The sequence below is a fragment of the Amphiura filiformis genome, chromosome 8, assembly GCF_039555335.1.
Source record: "Amphiura filiformis chromosome 8, Afil_fr2py, whole genome shotgun sequence".
Taxonomy (NCBI): Eukaryota; Metazoa; Echinodermata; class Ophiuroidea; order Amphilepidida; family Amphiuridae; genus Amphiura; species Amphiura filiformis.
The window spans coordinates 14,462,503-14,485,667 of NC_092635.1; the positions used below are offsets into that span (position 1 = coordinate 14,462,503).

The 23,165-nt window shown below is 38.1% G+C and overlaps 1 protein-coding gene across 1 annotated transcript in view; it reads right to left on the reverse strand.

Annotated features, from left to right (window-relative positions):
* Positions 1–798: 798 nt before the first annotated feature.
* Positions 799–23,165, reverse strand: part of LOC140158361 (uncharacterized) — a 123,443-nt gene continuing 101,076 nt past the window's right edge. Inside the window, exons 9-10 of the mRNA XM_072181452.1 lie at positions 10,778–11,059; positions 799–2,417 (exon numbers count right to left, since the gene is read on the reverse strand). Of these exons, the coding sequence (XP_072037553.1) occupies positions 1,440–2,417; positions 10,778–11,059 (1,260 nt within the window). The 3' untranslated portion in view covers positions 799–1,439. The remainder of the gene's footprint in view (positions 2,418–10,777; positions 11,060–23,165) is intronic.

The following is a 23,165-nucleotide window of genomic DNA, read 5'->3' on the forward strand; positions in this document are numbered from 1 at the left end:
CCAGAGAGTAAATGGAATAGAAAAGGAAAAAAAGATTGAAAAAGGACAAAAAGAAATTAAAAGAAATATTTTCTACAGAATTTGTGGAATTATATTAATTAACTTCAAGAATTTATTCTGCATATTTATTCTCTGTAAATTTTAATTAATTGACATTCGGTTTGTAGGTTGGATTGCTATTATTTTTTCTTTAGGCCCAGATGCTATTTGTAAACATTGCATGCCACAAGTGCATAAAATGTCAAAATGCTTAAGGGATCTGGAATGAGCGTTTCGACAGTATTTTTTGTGGGACATGAGAGTGCATCAGACATATCGAATTGCATTCTGATTACGAAGAATGTCTTTCTGATATCAAATAATTTTCATTTTTTGAAATTCACGATATAAACAAATTTTATGACAAATTATTAAAATTTGATATTTTTCACATTTTTGATATATAACAGTCCTCGAAGTAAATTTTATTATTCTAATGATATATTTTTAAAGTGTATGATAGCTGGGAGGAAAAGCCGACGATCAATTGAAAATTTTAACCTTTCATATTGAAGATATGGATTTTTTTCCCAAAAAGACCTAATTTATTTTGGTGTTTTGGGAAAAAAATCCATATCTTCAATACGAAAGGTCAAAATTTTCAATTGATCGTCGGCTTTTCATCCCACCTATATACACTTTAAGTATAAATCATCAGATTTATAAAGTTTACTTGAGTACTGTTAAATATCAAAAATATCAATTTTAATCATTTGCCATAAAATGTGTATTACATTGCAATTTCAAAAATCAAAATTATTTGATATTAGAAGGACATTCTTCGTATTCAGAATGCAATTCGATATGTCTGATGTGCTCTAATGTCCCACAATAAATGCTGTCCAAACGTTCATACCCCACCCCTTAAGGCTGCTGATTTCTTTTAATTTGCTATACATTTAAACAGAAAAAAGTTATGCTGTTTAAATTAAATAGATTGTTTAAATTTTTTTTTTTTTTTTGATTTGTAATGTTTTTTTGCGGATATGGAGTCTCTGGTACTAGAACCGAATGGTAAGAATCATTTAAGGAAATTTACAAAAAATTGAAGATTTAATTTTTGTTCACTTCATAATCTAATTTTAAGATATTAAAGAGTTATGGACATATTCACTCTACATTTTTCAGGCATGTCCTTGGTTGCACTCATTACACTGAGTTCATATCTAAAATGAAAGGTTTATACTCTGTATTGTTAAATTGAATATTTGCATTACCAATTAGTTGATGTGTATTGATACTTTTTCGTTGGCAGCCAGCATAGTTGGAAGGACCACTTAGCAATCCATTTTATGTAAATCCAAAAAGCAGGTTTCATTTCAGATTGATTGTTATATGTGGGATAAGTTAAAAAATAGTTGCAGCTGCTACGTTTGAGAATATTTTCCATTAAAAACGTCTTATTGTGGTATTGTAAGTTGTGTGACACATCCAGCATTATCTTCTAAAGCAAGCTGGCGAATTTTGTTCTTGTTATCATACTCCTTCACATCTTCTAAATTTGTGATACCCATCTTGTAAATATATCCCAAGACATTGGCATACAGCTCTCTGTTGATGGAGAAAATATTATGTCCAGCAGATGTGGAATCAGAGCCAGTGTTGAAGGTTGTTGTAAGGATTGTGCGCAAATTCGATTGGTCTTCAGTAGCTCCAATATGAACATATGGCAGCTCATGATCAAAGTCACATTGAAGCTCTGTAACGCATACCACCTGTTTGTTGTCATTGGTATCTTCATAAGTAATTCTGTAGACCTTGTCATTCTGTACAGTGAGGACATACTTTGGGGTATTAGTGGACCTTGCTGCATGCTTTTGATCATCTAGTGCAATACTCCAATTTCCTCCTGGATTTGATCCAGTCTTGTGTGGTGAGAAGATCTGTAAGACGTATCCTGAGTACCAACTCTTCAAACCATAAACAAGTATTTTCCCCTTATAGGTGATTGCTGATGGGTCTGTAACACCAACTGCTAATGGTGCAATGGACTGCCAAGATTCCTGAACCAAGCTGTAGCATTCCACACTTGACAAAACTGAGTGGTTTTGCTTACCTCCTATGGCATAAACAAAATCATCCATATGAACTATGGCAAAGTTTGCTCTTGCTGTGGTCATGGAAGCTAAGGATTTCCAGGCTTGTTGGATACTGTCATAGCAATAAAAGCTGCTCAGACAAATACCGAAACCTTTGTATCTTCCCCAACTTCGTCCCATACCACCAGCTACACAGAGGTGACCATTGACAGCTACAGTGCTATGATATCGGATTCTTTCTGGAAATTCTTTGATCCAATGCAGGCCCTTCCAGCCAGATGTATTGTAGTATCTGATGTCATTGTTGGGCATGCCCTTCCCTCCAATGTGAAGTAGTATCTGTAATGAATAACAAATAAACACCAACTGTTTCAATATCTATAATTTTTGGGAGGAGAGAGGAAACTTGTATCTTTCTATATTATAAATATATATTATCATAACATGTAGTGGTTTTAAACAACATGTATAGTTGATAGTTGAGTGAGTGAAAGAAAGTTGTAGCGCCATTCTAAATTTGATGAAATTGAGGTTTAGTTGGTATGACATTATAGTTAATGCACACATTTTAAGATATATATCAAGTAACTGATTAGTCTTATCTTCATTGCAATTTTCCCAGTGAGTGGAAGAAAGTTGTATGTACACGGTCCAAAAAATTCCTTTACCATTTTAGAATGCTACATCTCTTATTCACATTATCTTATTTAGGTCTACATGCTAAAAAATATTTCAGTCCACAGCATGCTCAACATATTAAAGCTTACATAAATTACTTGTTTTACGATCAGACAGGCCGTGTTACGTGCAATCCCAAATAAATGGCTCATGGTTCTGTATAAGAAATTCAAGAAAGTGGAGGATCTTATCATGAAAAGGTTATGCGCCTACATCTAGCGCCACCTGTAAAGAAAGTAAACATACTTATGAGACCATTTTTGGACCATAATGTACATAAGGACTAGTAATTACACTGACAAAAATAGTATCATAAGTATGTTTACTTTCTTTACTTTCTTGAATTCTTCACTGTGGCCGCATCATCCGAAAGTGATGGACTTCCACTTCTTGGCTCATCTGTGAGGGACATGTGGCCAGTTTGGAAATTCCTTTTACAAAAAGCAACAGTGCCATATGATGAGCAATCATCACCGTAGCGGATAGCTTTCATTTCATCATAGATTTTCTGAGCATTGTAGGCCTAACCCTTCAAATGCAGGAACTTAATCATGCTGCATGCCTCAATTTTCACCATTTTACAGGTTATGTGCCTACTGCCCATCTAGCGCCACCTGTAAAAATAGTAAACATACTTATGAGACCATTTTTGGACCATAATGTAGAGAAGGACCAGTAATTACACTGACAAAATTTCATCGATATAGCTCCTTCGCTTCTGGGTGATGTCAAAAACTTTTGGATACCCCCTCGTATATACTGCGCCAATAAAGTATCCTTACAGTTGGAAAAATAATCACAATTCCCAAACTGAACAATATTGGGGTAAATTTGTTTTTAATAGATGCACTAGCTAATCCTGCACATTATGACACCACATTGAATCCAATGTGACTTCAAGAAGCAAAATTACAAGCATTTGATTAGACAAAGGTCCAGTTTTAAAAGTGACAAACTGGCCTATTCAAAACTCCACAGACTAGACATCTGGTTTGAGAGTGGTGAATGGCTAATTTATGAGTTTGGCTTTAATTTAAAACAAAAGGAACAAAAGAAAACTGAAACAAAAGAACTGACAAAGAAAATGAAAGTTATGAAAAGTACAAAGAAGTAAAAACTGAAATAAAAACTGCTTTAAATAACGCTCCATTGAAGAAACTGTGTTGTCTCTTTGTTGGAATCTTTTTGCGCCTTGTATAGGCCAGTTTGTCACTTTTAAAACTGGACCTTCGTCTATTCAATTGCTTGTAACTTTACTTCTTGAGGTCACATTGGATTCAATGTGGTGTCATAATGTGCAGGATTAGATAGTGCATCTATTAAAAAAACAAATTTACCCCAATATTGTCCAGTTTTGAAATTGTGATCATTTTTCCAAGTGTAAGGATACTTTATTGGCACAGTATATATATCCATTTCAGCCATGTAGGCCATGTTATTAGGCCAAAAAAATACTTTGGAAAATGTCTCTCATGTACATGTACAAAAGTATTAGGCCAATAGTATAAGCTCGTATGTCATAAAAATGTTAACATTTCTCATAACATGCTGATTTTTTCAGGATAGGTCCAGGAATATGTATAGAATCAAATTCCAAAAGTCCCCGAGAATCCCCCTTGTGCTTCCTTCAAAATCCAAGATGGCGTCCAAAATGGCCGCCATTTTCAGTTTTTATCATAACTTTGCCCCCAGACATGTTAAAATCACAAACAAAGCATCTAAATATATGTTTTGAGGTACAAGGAATGTTTTAAAAACATTTGCAAGAGGTTTCAATGATCCTAAGTAGCAAAAATCCAAGATGGCGGCCAAAATGGCTGCCATTTTAGCAAGTAAAATTAGTTTTCAACCAGACATGTTAAATACATATACAAAATATCTCACATAGGTTTTGAGGTACAATGGACAAAATGATGGATATATTCAAAATGTACTCAAAGGATTTCAATACCTAGATATAAAGCCAAAATACAAGATGGCGTCCAAAATGACCGCCTAAGAAGTGTTTAAGATGGAGAAAGTTCAAAACTCATGATTTGTAAGCAGACTTATAATGCACATCATCCAAATTCACTACCATTATTTTACAATATTGATTCAGTGCTTTTACCATGTGTACAATACAATAGTTAGCATTATTTTCTATTTGCCTCCAAAAGAGCTGAGCTCATGCCAAGATGACTTGAGCCTATGTTCACATCGGTATCCCCGTGATGTAATGCAATCAAATGGTACACCTTAAACTTAATCAACTTGCACTGTGTCTTCGGCATTAATGTTCTGCAATGTTGGTTCGGTCTCCTCCTCATTGTCCCCAACTAGTACAGGTGCTGTGTTGCTGCAAGACTGACCACAGCTTTTGCTGCACATCAATGTACAGAAGAGTCTCAAGTTTCTTGCAGCTGCATGTCATGTTGTTAAATCTTGTTTGCATCCACATGATACCATGTTGAGCAATGTGTCTGGTGCAACAGGAAGTTCTGTTTCTACTGGAACAAGAATTCCATCTTGTGATCTCCATCCCCAGTCAGTTGGACTTAGGTTGTTCCCCATCCATTCTTGCGCTTTCCTCGGCGACAAGTCATATTCATGTTTCTTATTCACCATGTAGAAGGGTTTGCGCTTTCCTCGGCGATAAATGGCTGAGACTGTGTCACAGCCTGTAATAGCGTGAAGACATCAAAGCAGGTGAAAGCAGAATTGGGAAGCTGTGGGTGCAATACATCAGACAGGTGGACCTTATTCGGCATTTCATTAGAGCTGAAAGAACAGGGAATTGGAAGCTCCACCTCTACTGCATGAGAGAGATGATGCCTCACTTCCACGCTGCAGGGCAATCTCCACTATGCCAAATCTGCAAGGTTGTATTTACAACAGACGCAGTCTTGGGGAAAAACATGCCCGCAGATGAGTACCAACTGTTCACAGACAAGGGATATTTCACCATCCGACGTCTAGATTTTTTCTGGGGTGGAAACTTCTCTGACCAAACCATTGAGCAGTTTTTGTTGTGGACTTTGAAGACATCAGGGTGAATGACACATGGTCGCGGCATCACAGACAGTACATTAACCAAGTGGGTCCACACACTTTCTCGATGTGCCCCAGTTTGTGATGCTTTAGAGCAGTTCACGGGTGTTAGTAGTATACGGCGGGAACATAAGGGATCATAAAGTTTTTGTTGGTTGGTTGAAGGCACATCCCCCCTTTGCTGGGTATGGACTGGATCGTCTGGTATCTGTGTCAACTGAGACTGTAGCAGATTCATCCGCTAACTGTGATAGAGCTGGTGGAAGTTGGCACGAAGTCAGCATTAGAAATAACGGGTACGAAGTTTACAAACATTGCCTTACGCCGAAATGACAAGGTTACTACGATTGGAGCAAAGGACAAGATGGTGCGAGTTAGGGGACAACAAGTAGAAGTGAATCCGACTCTATTATTTAATAGAATCCCATGTGTACTGAACAACAGCTCTGAGCGTCGTTCTTTACGTACGAACTAGGTCCTCAGCCACCTTCTCTCTTTGAAGATGACCTTAATGCTTAAACCGCCAAAGAGTTCCCTGGGCCTTCTGTTGAAATTGTTCACTGAGCATTCCAAGCTGCCAGGCATATGTTGAATTACACATCACACATGCTAAAGCATTATGGAGCCCACCCGATTGTTGTATTTGATGGATATGGCACTTTCCTCACGGTTCAAGAATGGATGGGGAACAACCTAAGTCCAACTGACTGGGGATGTAGATCACAAGATGGAATTCTTGTTCCAGTAGAAACAGAACTCGCTGTTGCACCAGACACATTGCTCAACATGATATCATGTGGATGCAAACAAGATGGCTGCCACAACATAACATGCAGCTGCAGGAAACTTGAGACTCTTCTGTACATTGATGTGCAGCAAATGCTGTGGGCAGTCTTGCAGCAACACAGCACCTGTACTAGTTGGGGACAATGAGGAGGAGACCGAACCAGCATTGAAGAACATTAATGCCGAAGGCACAGTGCAAGTTGATAAGTTTAAGGTGTACCATTTGATTGCATTACATCACGGGGATACCGATGTGAACATAGGCTTAAGCAATCTTGGCATGAGCTCAGCTCTTTTGGAGGCAAATAGAAAATAATGGTAACTATTGTATTGTACACATGATAAAAGCCCCCGGGGGGCACTCCAACTTGGTGGAGGTGACACGTATGTAGGGCTGTTAAGACCCCTTTTCAGCATCGCTGTCACCCAAAGACCCCATATTTTTTAAGAACACATGCTCTGTCACTGGAAGAACCCTTATTTTTCCATTTGATCTGTCACCCAAAGACCCTTACAAGTTCAATTTGAACAGCAACTTTCATTTATCACTAATTTTGTTACTTATTTTGAACAAACAAAGAAATTTGAAGCCATTTAGAGCTAGAAATTTGATTTTTGATGTTTCTGTGGTGCTGTTTCGGTTCTCACCCAAAGATTCCATTTAAAAAGGTCATGTTCTCACCCAATGACCCCATATTTTTTACATTTTGCTCTCACCGAATGCCAAAAATCATGCTCTCACCCAATGACCCCATATTTTTACATTTTGCTCTCACCGAATGCCCCTTGGTGCGAAAGTGCCAGCCCTACACCTATATCCATTTCAAATTGAAGTGTCCCCCGGATAAAAGCACTGAATCAATATTGTAAAATAATGATGGTAATAATGGTAGTGAATTTGGATGATGTGCATTATAAGTCTGCTTACAAATCATGAGTTTTGAACTTTCTCCAATGCCAATTAACACATCTGAAACACATGTCTGGTTGAAAACTAATTTTACTTACTAAAAAGGTGGCCATTTTGTCCACCATATTGGAATTTGGCTACTTAGGATCATTGAAACCTCTTGCAAATGTTTTTAAAACATTCCTTGTATCTCAAAATATATATTTAGATGCTTTGTTGTGATTTTAACATGTCTGGGGGCAAAGTTATGATAAAAACTGAAAATGGCGGCCATTTTGGACGCCATCTTGGATTTTGGCTACTTAGGATCATTGAAACCTCTTGAAAATGTTTTTAAAACATTCCTTGTACCTCAAAACATATATTAAGATGCTTTGTTTGTGATTTTAACATGTCTGGGGGCAAAGTTATGATAAAAACTGAAAATGGCGGCCATTTTGGACGCCATCTTGGATTTTGAAAGAAGCACAAGGGGGATTTTCAGGGACTTTTGGAATTTGATTCTACACATGTCCCTAGACCTATCCTGAAAAAATCAGCTTGTTATGAGAAATGTAAGGGTTATAGCTAATACTATTGGCCTATATAGGAAACTGAACATTTAAAACCACTTTTTTGGGATGAAGGAAGCATTTTTTCAAAAAAGTCTAAAACTGGTTTTTATGTTAAAAATGGCCTTTTGGGGTGCTAATTCTGCTAAAATTGCCTGGGCATATGGTATGATTTTTATGGTATAATTTTGAGAAAACAAGCCTTGAAGAATATTACATGTATAATAGATAATCTTCAATACTGCTATCTAGGCTTGTTTTCTCAAAATAACCTTATTTTTTAATCCATTTGAATGTAATTTTACCCTCAGAAATGGTGTCTCCTGCAGTGTAAAATGTGTAGAAACCCTCTGGCTTCGCCGGGCCTTTGCCCCTGGACCCCACCAGGGGCCCTTAAGCGGGCCCTTGGACCCCCCGCCGTGGGCGCGACACTTAGGTCGCTTTGCTCCCTACGTTCGCAAATTTCAGATTTTTTTTTCATAACCCATTGGCATCTCTGCTTTTTGACCTATGACCTCTTCACCGTAGGTCTAACTTTTGTTTGTTAGTCCAAGGTCCACCCACCCACCAAGTTTCAGCGCTATAGGGGCAATTTGAAATTTTTACCTTTCTTGACCTTTGACCTCTTAACCGTAGGTCTGACGAAAAGGTCACCGTGGAAACTTTTGTTTGAGAGTCCAAGGTCAACACATTGGCATGGCTAGATTTACCATTTAAAGTGTTTGAAATTAGACTTCAATTGAACTTGACCCTGGCCTTAACCTTTGACCTTAAAAAATATAAACTCGTTCTTCCTCATACCAAGCTGCACCCACCCACCAAGTTTGAGGAACGTGCGACCCCCAGTCTCCGAGAAAATAGGCGGCCAGACAGAGTCACAGACAGACAGAGGGACAGACTACCAGTATTAATTATCTATATAATAATACGCATCGTCTATCTGTGTGTCTGTCTGTCTGTCCGCCTATTTTCTCGGAGACTAGGGTCGACGTTCCTCAAACTTGTGGTGGGTGCATCTTGACCCCAGACAGAACCAGTTTGTATTGGTTAGTGGGTCAAGGTCACCCAAGGTCATCTAGGGGTCAAATTAGTAAAAAATGTTTTTCTTAGAGACTGGGGGTCGCACGTTCCTCAAACTTGACGAGTGGGTGCGTCTTGACCCGGGACAGAACAAGTTTGTATTGGTTAGTGGGTCAAGGTCACCAGATGTCATCTAGGGGTCAAATTAGTAAAAACTGTCATATGGGCATGCAACTTGGTGGGTAGGTGCATCTTGACCTAAGACGGAACAAGTTTGTATTGGATAGTGGTCAAGGTCACCCAGGGGTCATCTGAGGTCAAATTAGTAAAAACTGTTTTCCGCCTATTTTCTCGGAGACTAGGGGTCGCACGTTCCTCAAACTTGGTGGGTGGGTGCATCTGGACCTCAGACAGAACAAGTTTGTTTCGGTTAGTGGGCCAAGATCACCCGATGTCATCCAGGGGTCATCTGAGGTCAAATTAGTAAAAACTGTCATATGGGCATGAAACTTGGTGGGTACAGTCAACTTTTAGAGTCAAATTTTTGGACGGTCATTTTGGGGTCATCCGGGGTCACCCAGTGGTCATCTTAGGTCAAATTAGAAAAAAATGTCGTGTGGGCATGAAACTTGGTGGGTACAATCAACTTTTAGAGTCAAATGTTTGGACGGTCATTTTGGGGTCATCCAAGGTCAAATTACTAAAAACTGTTGTATGGTCATGAAACATGGTGGGTACAGTCAACATTTAGAGCCAAATTTTGGAAAGTCATTTCGAGGTCACAAGGGGTCATCTGAGGTCAAATTAGTAAAAACTGTCCTATGGGCATAAAACTTGGTGAGTACAGTCACCAACAGCCAGGTAATCGCGACAGCCGAGAACTGCCAAATACGGGTAACCGCCTAGTATAGATATAAAACTCATGCAAAGATTCTTGTCAGTTGATTGGCAATAACTAAATGATTATTTTTGCTATTTTTAGCATCAGCTGCTAAAGGCTATTATATTTAATATCACTCATACATAAATTCTAGACAGTTCATTGGTTGATTACCAATTATCATTTTTACCATCGGCCTCTCTGTGTTATAGTTTTTGCCATCATAGTAGTACTGCGCCGTAGTGCGCCTGCGCCAAGCCATGCGCTGACTATTAGACTCACCGATTTAGTTATGGGGTGGGCCTTAAAATGTGAAGTGTAATCACAGCAATGTTGATGAAAAAATGTATTTCCTACATTAAATAGTATTTTCGAAATATAATTTATGTACGAGCAATATAAAACAAATATTAACTGTCTTAAAATTTGTGTAATGGTCGAAATGTAATCACTCGGTGAAAGATTTATTGTTCCATTCCACTCCCTGTTCCAGCTTCTGGAATGAACAATCCATCTCTCACCTCGTGATTATATTTCAAGCATCACACTCATAGACATACAGTTAATATTTGTATAATATTGCACTTCACCCAAGGGCAGTTGATTTTCAATTGCACTCATGCAGAGCTACCATGGCAATGCTGAGAACAGGAGCATATGTATAGCGTTAAGTTTCTGGCAGGGTGATCACCTTAACTCACCGCTTTCCAGGTGTGGGTGTTGCTCAACTCAAACATTCAATATTTGTATACTATCAAGGATGGTATTTCAGTTTTATCAAGTATGGTATTTCAGTTTGTATACTATTTAGTATGGCATTTCAGTTTAAAGATAAATCACTTACCGCTTTTAGTGTGTTTTCAGAAATTTCCGAAAACCAGTGGGATTTTGGATAGGTGATGTAAGGCGGAAAGGCAGTCAAGTAGTCACTTTTGGTTTTTATGGTTATCACTAATTCTAGTTGTTCTTTACACTCGGGAATCGTTGTAATTCCATCATCCAAGGCTTTCTGTAGTGTGTCAGAGGGAAGCAATCCAAGCTTGAATCTTTTGAGGAAGATAATTGCAAACTGTTTACGTTGCTCCAAGTCATAGTTGATCCATCCAGAAACAATTTCAAACATATCCTGTTAATAAAATACAGAAGACAATTATAAAGGTTTTTAGCTCATTTGCAAACAAATGAACTATAGTCATGATCCAGATTTCTATGTTTTTTACTTTCTCTTGCTACATCGTTTGAGCAATGGATCTGGTAATTTGAGTGAGCGATCTTTGCATGATCGTTCATGATTGTTACTTATTTAGCTAGGAAAATTCGGACGGAAAGTGTGATTTTTGGAGCATTTTGTTACGAAAATTTTTACAAAATTTCAGAGAATAGTCTCCTTTGCAGACTGTTTGTCGTGCTGATCATATTACAAACACTGTTCAATACAAATATTTTCAGCTGCTGATTTCAGTCTTTTCCTATAGAAAGAGATAAATTAACACATTAATTTCACTTTAATTTAATAGGCCTACCTTTTCATTTTTAATCACCACTGAGTGTGCATGAAAAGTCCCTGGGGAAAAGTCCAGGTACCCGACAATTTTAAGGCTATATGGTGGTTCTAAAATACTGGTACTACTTAGCCAATTACATCCTGGTAGAGGGGCCTAGCGATAGTGTATTATAATACCGCCACATTTAAGGTTATACGTTGGAAAGCGCGAAGATGCTAACTTTCCTATTTTTCTGTTTAGTATGAGATGAAACTTTCGTCACAATTTTTGTAGTCTGAATCGTGTGATGTGCCCTGAGTAATTTAATTTGATTATTTATCTTTGTTCACAAAGTTACATGAGTGATGACATTTTGGGGGAATTCCCCTCTCAAATTGAACAAAACAAGTTGAATCATATTTAATTTGGAATATTTCGAAACCCCCTGAGCTTGTAAAGTAAAGATGACATCATATATGGATTCCCCTCAGGAAGTGATGTAATGGGATTTCCCCTCAGGAAGTGATGTAATGAGAAAGGTTAATGTTATAATTAAGGCTTGGGAATTTCCAAGATAACATTTGTCTATTAATATTTGGGATTTCCCCCTGCTTGATATATAAGAAAATGTAAACACAATTATTGTCACAGTTTATAGTGTTGATCTGGGCTAGCTAGCTAATATGCTTACAGTCCAATTCCTTCAAAGAAAGGAAATTGCAAACCAGAAATATTTTATGTAGTCAAAGAACTACTATTTGCCAGTGTTGTCGGAGAAGATCTAGAATACGTCAAAGAACGTACTTCCAAGAAAGGAATATATATTCTTCTGTCGACTTGCTGAAGTCTGGTATTTTGATTCAACGCAACTGTCAAGATGAGTGTGGACAACTGCATCGCGGTCCTGCTTCCTGAAGATATTGTGTGAGGGGTGGAAATAGCACCAAGTTTGGAGAAAGCAGCAAGGAGTAAAGAGATTTGGAGAACTGCGCAAGGAGTTTAGCATTGGAGAACTGCGCAAGGAGTTTAGTATTGGAGAACGGCGCAAGGAGTTTAGCATTGGAGAACTGCGCAAGGAGTTTAGTATTGGAGAACGGCGCAAGGAGTTTAGTATAGGAGAACTGCGCAAGGAGTTATAAACGTGTTTGGAGAGCACCATTTTAAGTATAAGGATTTTATACATGCAAGGATTTATCAATGCAAGTGTACAAAGGACTTCGCTGATTTTCGCAGGACAAGTGATTAAGGATATATACATCAGCCGTCCAGAACATTGCAAGAACTTTATGATCAGCAAGAAGAAGAATGCTGGCTAAGTACTAAATAGTTAAAGAGTGATTATATTTGATTATTGTGTATGTGCATTTGTTGTCATATATTGTACCAATAATAACGTGCTTTCAATTAAAGACTTAGATTTTGTTAGCATAATCAAACAGTGTATTTGTGTTGTGCATTCGTGTGAGTTCGGGTAAAAGGTGATTTTGGCCTTGAGTCAAGTACGACTCGTAACAAAATTGGGGGCTCGTCCGGGAAGTACACTGTGAAAAAGTTAACATTAATTTACTGAGTCTTGAAAGTGAAAGTACAGTATGGCAGAGTTCAAAGCAGAAGAGTTTCTTGAAACTATAAATTGGGAGAAGTTTGATGAGTTGAAGAAGCCTGCTTTATTAGCATTTGCCAAACATTATGACTTGAAAGTAAAACAAGCTACAAGAAAGCAAATAATCAAAAATGCATTGATTGATGTTTTGGTCGGGGAGGACATTTTTGATGAATCCTATTTGGAAGAGAAACTTGAAGTAGAAACTGAAATTGGTGGGGACTCGGCAGTTAAATTGAAAGAGTTGGAAATTCAGTTAGAACTGAGGAAAATAGAAATGGACCAAAAGGAAAAATTGGAAATGATCAAGTTAGAGAATGAAAATAAAGAAAAACAAGAAAGGCTAGATATTGAAAAACAAAAACTAGCAATGGAAGACAAAGCGCGCCAAGAAAAGATGGCGCTTGAGCACCACAAATTAGAAACAGAAGAAAAGGAAAAGGTAGCAAAATTGGAACTTGAAAAACAAAAACTAGAAATGGAAGAAAAGGACAAACAAATGGAAGCACATTTGAAAGAAAAAGAAATTGAAGAAAAGTACAAGTTTGAACAAGAAAAGTTGGCAAAGCTAGGTGACAAATACTCATCAAGTTTCTCCTCAAAGTCAGGGTTTGATGTTACAAAGTATGTAAAGCTTGTGCCTAAATTCAAAGAAAAAGATGTTGACGAGTATTTCCAACATTTTGAAAAGGTAGCTACAAATTTGAAATGGCCTCCAGAGCATTGGACCCTACTGTTACAAAGTAGTTTTGTGGGGAAGGCCAGGAAACTTACTCAGCTCTACCAATAGAGAAGTGTAATAATTATGAAGAAGTCATAAAGGCAGTCCTTAAGGCCTATGAACTGGTGCCTGAAGCATACAGACAAAAGTTCAGAGATTCAAGAAAGCAAGCAGATCAAACCCATGTAGAATTTGCTAGAGTAAAAGAACAAATGTTTGACAGGTGGCTTGGTTCAAAAGAAGTCAAAGATGTTTTCGGCCAACTTAAGCAATTGGTTCTTATAGAAGAGTTCAAGAAATGTGTCCACGTTGACATTAAAACCCATTTGGGTGAAAGTGCTAGCAAAATTAAAACGCTAAGTGACGCGGCGACGATGGCTGACGATTATGGCTTAACGCACAAGTTGAATGCGAGTAGATTTAGTCATAACAGAAGTTATTCAAACAGGTTCAGCCAAAACCAACCTAGAGCAAATCAGGGTGGTACACAAGAAGGGAGATCTCAGTCCAATCACAGATCCTGGTCTAATTCACAGCATAGTGCTGGTGGTAGAGGGACCCCATGGAGTTCAGATACCAGACCAACAGGTGGGACTGAATTTAAATCCCAATTATTTTGCAATTTCTGTAAGAAACCAGGACATACAGTGACCACGTGTCGGACCTTAAAAGCCGAACAAGATGCACAAAAACAGCAGCAAACTGCTAGTAATACTGTAGGATGTGCAGTGTCACTTGAGTCAAAGAAACAAGTCAGTCAAATCAAGAAACAAGAATTCCCACAAAAGGGAGGTGAGACAGACAAGGTGTGTGAAGAATTTGAACCATTTGTGTTAGAGGGAGTAGTATCACTAGGTGATAATGGTAGTCCAAAGCCCATTAAGATAGTGCGAGACACATGTTGTGCACGGTCTATGATTCTGGAAGGAACTTTGCCCTTTAATGAGGATAGTTCAGCTGGTAATGCTTTGATCCAGGGTATTGGGATGGAAATACTTAGTGTACCTCTTCACAAAATTAACTTGACATCTGACTTGGTTTCTGGTCCTGTAACCATAGGAGTTAGGCATGAATTGCCAGTCAAGGGAGTGTCGATGTTGCTAGGAAATGATTTGGCAGGGGGGAAGGTTTTTCCTGACCCAATAGTTACAGATAAGCCCTGTTTACAGGATGACAATAGTGAGGAAAAGGAGATATTTCCTGCATGTGCAGTGACACGGGCAATGAGTAAGAAGGCCTCATTAGAAACAATTGAGGACAACCAAATTGATGACATAGGCTACAATTTGGAAGACACTTTTGTGTCAAAGTTGAATGAGAAAGAAGATAAACTTCCTTCTCCAGGGGAAAAAAAGACCCCTCAAAATGACACAGCCTCTGAGCATGAACAAATTGAGGAAACCATGAAAGACCCATTAAGTCATGACAAGCTGATTCTGGAGCAACAAAATGACCCAGAACTCAAAGAGATCAATCAAAGGGCATTGACCCTAGAAGAAGCAGAACAAAATTCTGTCTGTTTTTACAAACAAGATGATGTGCTAATGAGAAAATGGCGGCCCCTGATGCACCTGCCGATGAAGAGTGGAAGGTAGTACACCAAATTGTGGTACCAAAAGTCTACCACACTGAAGTTATTAACATAGCACATGATAGTCCCATGGCAGGGCATTTGGGTGTTAAGAAAACTCATGAAAGAATTCTGAGACATTTCTGGTGGCCCACTCTCAGAAAAGATGTTTCTGAATATTGCAAAACATGTCACATATGCCAAGTAGTAGGGAAGCCAAATCAGAAAATACCTCCTGCTCCATTAAAGCCAATTCCAGCCTTTGATGAACCATTTAGTAGGGTTATTATTGATTGTGTAGGCCCCTACCAAAGACTAAGTCAGGTAATCAATACCTTCTGACAATTATGTGCTGGCGTCAACACGCTTTCCTGAAGCCATACCCTTGAGAAATATTAAAGCAGTGACTATAGTGAAAGCTTTAACCAAGTTCTTCACATTTGTGGGGCTCCCCAAGTCCATACAGTCAGACCAAGGATCAAACTTTACTTCTGGAGTATTTCAGCAGGTCATGTATCAATTAGGTATAGAACAGTATACCTCAAGTGCATACCATCCAGAATCACAAGGTGCACTAGAAAGATTCCACCAAACATTGAAAAACATGATCAGGACATACTGTTTGGAATTTCAGAGGGACTGGGATGAGGGAGTACACTTGTTGTTGTTTGCTGCTAGGGAAGCTGTTCAGGAAACTTTAGGATTTAGTCCTTTTGAGTTAGTGTTTGGACACACAGTGCGCGGGCCCTTAAAGTTGTTGAAAGAAAAGTGGCTCAATGAGAAATCAGACATCAATTTATTGGATTATGTCTCCAATTTTAAGCATAGGCTTAACAGAGCAACTGATATCGCCAAAGAAAACTTGAAACAGGGTCAGGCCAAAATGAAACAATTGTATGATCAACATGCCAAAGAAAGAGTGTTCAAACCAGGTGACAAAGTTCTAGTACTGTTTCCAATTCCAGGACACCCATTACAAGCCAGATATCATGGCCCATGTGAGGTAGAGTCAAAAGTGGGTGAAGTAGATTATATTATCAAGACTCCTGGTAGACGCAAGAGCAGGCAGTTATGCCACATAAATATGCTCAAAGAGTATGTTGAAAGAAGTGACAGTGGCATTTCAAAACCTGTGTGTACAGTAAAACATGCTGATAATGTAGACAAACATGCCGATGTAGACAAAATCGCCAATGTAGACAAGAGTAAAGATGACAATTCTGATGTCACATTTGACCAGGATAAAGAGCTGGAGCACAAAGAGTATAATGTAAAATTGAACAATTCTGATGTGCTCACTAATTTGGACTCAAAGTTAGGTCATCTTTCTCAAGATCAACAAAAGTCAAATTGCAAATTTGATTCACAAATTTGACAATATATTTCCTGATACACCAAGTAGAACAAATGCTGCATTTCATGATGTAGATGTTGGTGATACAAAACCAATCAAGCAGCATCCTTACAGAGTCAATCCATTGAAAATGGAACATCTCAAAAATGAGATCAATTATATGCTAGACAATGATATCATAGAACCAAGTAGTAGTGAATGGAGTTCACCGTGTATACTTGTTCCCAAGCCTGATGGTTCATACCGATTGGTTGCAGACATGAGAGCTGCAAATGTTCATTCCAAGACAGACTCGTACCCAATTCCAAGAATTGATGATTGCATTGACAAAATTGGGAATGCAAAATTTGTTAGCAAATTTGATCTTTTGAAAGGGTACTGGCAGGTTCCGCTCACAGACCGTGCCAAAGAGATTTCTGCTTTTTGTACACCATTTGGTCTTTACCAATACAAAGTTATGCCATTCGGGTTGAAAATGCACCAGCAACATTTCAGAGAATGGTAAATCAAATTGTGGCAGACATAGAGGGATGTGAAGCGTATGTAGATGATTTGATTGTTTACAGTCAAACTTGGGAACAACACATGGAACAACTCCATCAATTGTTTAAGAAGCTGTCTGAGGTACAATTGACAGTCAATCTGGTAAAAAGTGAGTTTTGCCATGCCACAGTCACATACTTGGGATATGTTGTAGGTCAAGGTCAGGTGAAACCTATTAAAGCCAAAGTTGAAGCAATTGAGCAATACCCCACACCTGTAAACAAGAAGGCACTCATGAGATTTCTAGGAATGGTTGGCTATTATAGAAAGTTCTGTCCAAATTTTTCAGAAATAGCAAGTCCTTTGACTGATTTGTTGAAGAAAGATGCAAAATTCATTTGGTCAGAACAGTGTGAAAATGCTTTTCACAAAGTCAAATCAATACTCATGAGTTCACCAGTACTTACTGCACCTGATTTTCAGAAGCAGTTCAAGTTGACTGTTGATGCCAGTGACATAGGCTGTGGAGGTGTTGTGATGCAGGAGGGTGAAGATCAAATAGATCACCCCATTTGTTACTTTTCAAGGAAATTCAACAAGCACCAGAGAAATTACTCCACAATTGAGAAGGAGTGTCTAGCATTGCTATTAGCATTGCTACATTTTGATGTGTATCTGGGTACCACAGTATACCCCGTGCTTGTTTTCACAGATCAATCCCCTCACCTTCATCAACAGGACACAGTGTCGACTTCCTATTCGATAAATATAAATTTAATACTCCGTTGGTGAGCGACGGGCGACTGGTATTTCACCGAACGCAAGAAAAGGAGTTCTATCTGATTGGCTAGCAATCGATCGCTTAGTAGTCAACTACAAACTCAAAACTGAGCATCGTATTCAATTCGATTGAAATCGATATTCTATTATTGCCGTAGATAAAGAGAGTGATAGTGTGTCAATAATGTACATTGTATTGCAGCTGGATTTTACATGCATTCTTTTATATAAATTTTTTCTCAAAGAGTTGAATATGATCAAAATTTTTACTCAGGATTTCAAATTTTTACCCGCAAATTGCAGTTAAACATATCCACAGCAAAATACCGGTCCTCACTAATTAGTGTATTTAATTTCCAGTTAGTGTATTTAAGATAAAACCTGACAACAAATAAAATTTTCTTGCAATAGAAATATCATATGGGATACTGATATGGTAGGCCGCAACCGCCACAACGTGGAGCTGCTACGCGTAGCTGACTTTTTGCTCCGTGGAGCCAAATTGACCAATCATGATCATGTTAGAGTGTTTCATTACTCGGAGGTAAAACTGACTAATTAAGTACGACTTACTCATTACGTGAAGCGAATTTATTCATTAAGAATTTGCCAGACGAAGCGCCACGTGGTTGCAAGATATCCTCGGTCACGAAAGTTATGATTCAAAAAGTAGTTTATGAAAAGTACGAACTGACTTATTATTAAGATGGACATGCACTCATAAGAAACTCATACAGTATTGTACATAACTATATAGCTAGGCAGAGTGGTGGTAAACTATGCACACAGTTCTGCGATCTGCAGAGCTAATTTGTATAACTTATGCGCGTGTCCCTACGAATTCGACCTTCAGCAAACTGCAAACCAGTTCGGATTTACTTTATATACTAGTAGTAGGCCATACATACTGTAGTTACTGTCCGTTTTCCTATACACAATACTCAGTGCGCTCACCATTGACGCGTGACCTCTACAAATAGTGTATGTTAGAAGTATAGGCCATTGCCTAGTTGACGTCACTACTGTGTAAAAAATAACCGCCAATATTTAAAGTATTCTCTGAAATTCTAGAAAATATAGTTTTGTAACATGTCATAAATTATTAGCTAATTTAGGTGTTTGGAAATATTGGTACTTTTGTACCAAAAAATATGAAGAAATTATTTCTAAACCGTGTTAAGTCATTAAGCTTCTCATTTTCAAGAACGCTGGTTAACAATAAGCAGACTATTGTCTCATTTCAAAACAAAAGCCCACAGTATTGTTACCTTTATGTTAATTTATAATCGTTCACCCAACTGAAACTATAATACCAGCTCATTGCTCATTGCACAGGTAAAACAGACACAAGTGCAGTGTGTATTTAACCAGAGAAGATCTGATGTAACATAGTTGAGCCGTTTTCATTGAGTGTTATCTTGGTTTAATAGCTTTTAATAGGGTTCAAGTCCTTCAAAGGTCGTGGTGAGTTCTACTGTAGACATGACTGCATCATGATTATTTTTAAGTCAACAACATTCAACAATATGATCACCGTGATAGTATGAGAGTATCAGTACCGTGGGTGTCAGTGATCCTGGCCTGACACAGTAGACAAACAAACAAACAAACAAACACGCCACACACATGACACATGCATGCAAGGTAACATTGACTATACACTAATCAAACAATGGTATTGATCCTGTACAACTGGTCATGGTTTATTTACAATCGATTCATTTAAAATCCCCATAGTAAACATTAATTTTGGCAAGAGTTTTCTCTCTCTGGAACGAGGATGCATCCACTGGCTCCGCGTAATGAAAAGATCTAACATGATTGGTCAATTTAGCTCTGCGAAGCGAAAAGTAAGCTACGCGTAGCAGCTCCACGTTGTGGCGGTTACGGCCAGCCATATATTGATCATGCGAAAATCGTAAAACATAGAATAGAAACAGTGTGGCAGGCGCTCAAAATCTCAAATTGTATGCTTAGCCTGAGTTGCACGGCCTATCTCGAATAAAATCACCATGCGTAGTTGTTGAAAAACGTGAGGATTCATCGTACTATCACGGCAATTTTTAACACGAAGATATAGGGATGATGACGGTGTGCAGGATGAAGAACAAAAATCAAAGACTGGTGAGGTGGAGTTTGACCTTGCAAGAGTACAATCTGGACATCAAACATATTAAGGGAAGAGACAATGTAATGGCTGATGCCTTGTCCAGAATTGCATAAAACCTGACGAACAAAAATTCCTTTAAAAAGGAACTTGTGTGACAAGTAGTCAATGTGTATGTTGAGTTAAGCACTCAAAGTTAATATTATGTTGAAGTTGATGTAAAAGAAGAAAACAATTAAGAAAGTTTTCATTACATTCAAACTTTCTTCTTTTAAGGGGGAGGGTGTGATGTGCCCTGAGTAATTTAATTTGATTATTTATCTTTGTTTACAAAGTTACATGAGTGATGACATTTTGGGGGAATTCCCCTCTCAAATTGAACAAAACAAGTTGAATCATATTTAATTTGGAATATTTGGAAACCCCCTGAGATTGTAAAGTAAAGATGACATCATATATGGGATTCCCCTCAGGAAGTGATGTAATGGGATTTCCCCTCAGGAAGTGATGTAATAAGAAAGGTTAATGTTATAATTAAGGCTTGGGAATTTCCAAGATAACATTTGTCTATTAATATTTGGGATTTCCCCCTGCTTGATATATAAGAAAATGTAAACACAATTATTGTCACAGTTTATAGTGTTGATCTGGGCTAGCTAGCTAATATGCTTACAGTCCAATTCCTTCAAAGAAAGGAAATTGCAAACCAGAAATATTTTATGTAGTCAAAGAACTACTATTTGCCAGTGTTGTCGGAGAAGATCTAGAATACGCCAAAGAACGCATTTCCAAGAAAGGAATATATATTCTTCTGTCGACTTGCTGAAGTCTGGTATTTTGATTCAACGCAACTGTCAAGATGAGTGGGGACAACTGCATCGCGGTCCTGCTTCCTGAAGATATTGTGTGAGGGGTGGAAATAGCACCAAGTTTGGAGAAAGCAGCAAGGAGTAAAGAGATTTGGAGAACTGCGCAAGGAGTTTAGCATTGGAGAACTGCGCAAGGAGTTTAGTATTGGAGAACGGCGCAAGGAGTTTAGCATTGGAGAACTGCGCAAGGAGTTTAGTATTGGAGAACGGCGCAAGGAGTTTAGTATAGGAGAACTGCGCAAGGAGTTATAAACGTGTTCGGAGAGCACCATTTTCGTATAAGGATTTTATACCCAAGGATTTATCAATGCAAGTGTACAAAGGACTTCGCTGATTTTCGCAGGACAAGTGATTAAGGATATATACATCAGCCGTCCAGAACATTGCAAGAACTTTATGATCAGCAAGAAGAAGAATGCTGGCTAAGTACTAAATAGTTAAAGAGTGATTATATTTGATTATTGTGTATGTGCATTTGTTGTCATATATTGTACCAATAATAACGTGCTTTCAATTAAAGACTTAGATTTTGTTAGCATAATCAAACAGTGTATTTGTGTTGTGCATTCGTGTGAGTTCGGGTAAAAGGTGATTTTGGCCTTGAGTCAAGTACGACTCGTAACAATCGAAACAAGTGATATTGTGCGATGCAGTTCCGATGGAGTTTTTTATACTAATTACTCACTATAAAATGATGACCCATTGCATACAAGCTAGACACGGTACCTCACAGTGATCTTCTGATAGATGTAATAATTATTGGGAATACTAGAATCACTTTTGATCCAGTAGCGGAAGTTGCACAGAAATATCATGGCCGTAATATTTGCACAGTACAACGGCCAGTAGGGCCAGTACAATTGCCAGATTTTTGTCCACGTTTTCGCCCAATGAAAGTGTAATGGAACTTCGTTATTTTATCGTGATTATAAAATGTTTCAGGGCGGCAGACAGGTTACGCGATACAGCAGTATCAGACAATAATTTTGTCCCAGCCTCTCAGATAAGGACCGTACACAGACATTCGAAAAACCCGTCAAATATTATGTGCACATCATTGTAAAAATGTTGTCTTATGTATCAAACTTACAATATGTGTTGTACAGTAAAAGTAAATGCAATAATTGTGATGATTACATGCATATTAAAACTAATATTATCTGTAGTATAGGCATAAATGTAGGCATATACATTATTACATAACTTTTCTTTTTTGTAGCCCCTGAGCCCCTATACAGAGGAAAATTATTGAGGGCCTAAGCCCCCACAAGTCCCCTCCTCGTTCCTAAGCCTATGCAAATGTGGACACATCTGCAACCATAGACATCCACGCTTAAACAAATACAGCACAAATAACCTATATACATTTACAACTCCATGTTGAAGGGGTTCAATACAAATCACAATTGCATAGCATGTTGTCGGGTGTTGGCGAGATAGGTCTACTGTGATTCAAGGTATCTTTATTAGTTTGTATCCCCATTTTCATATAGTAGGCCTATGCAAAATGAGGTCCTTGTGTCTCGGCCTTAGTAACAGGGGTGTGTTTGCAATATACAAAATAATGCAGGTTTTTTTTCACACTTAACCTTTTCAAATCGTGAAGTTCTACACGTGCTTGCGTGTTTATCCCAGTTCACTCATTCCTACTATTAATTCCAATACTTATGTCAAACATTTACAATACCCTACATCAGAGATGCCAGACTTCAGGAAATTTCCTGATTTCATGAAATTTTGCTCAGATGCTTATGTGCAAAAGTATACACAAAACTAAATTTTCAGGAAATTTTCAGGAAATTTTCAACCATTTCAGGAAATTTTGTCATCAACCACTGGCATCTCTGCTACATCATGCGCACTTTCTTTGGTACGCCCATTTCCTTTTTAAAGGAATTTTCATTTAAAGTAGGCCTAAATAATTTTCAAAGTCTCATTACAAATGTTTTCAGTTGTGTTTTTTTGTCTTTTCCTAGAGAAAGAGACATGTAGAGCATAAGCATAAATAAATTTAATAGACGTACCTTTTATTTTTTTCACCTTGGTATAGATGGGGCCTACTGCATTAAAAGTCCTGATGCCCGACAATTTTAAGGGTATATGGTAGCTAGTGTCCCATATACCGGCATTTTCTACAATTACATGCAGAAATGATGTAGTGTATGACGTGCAGTTGTGCTAACTTATGGACTTGGTTCCTTCTGTCAGTTCCTGAAATGGGGCTGTCAGACAGCTCTGTCCATTTTTTTCAGGAAAGCTTC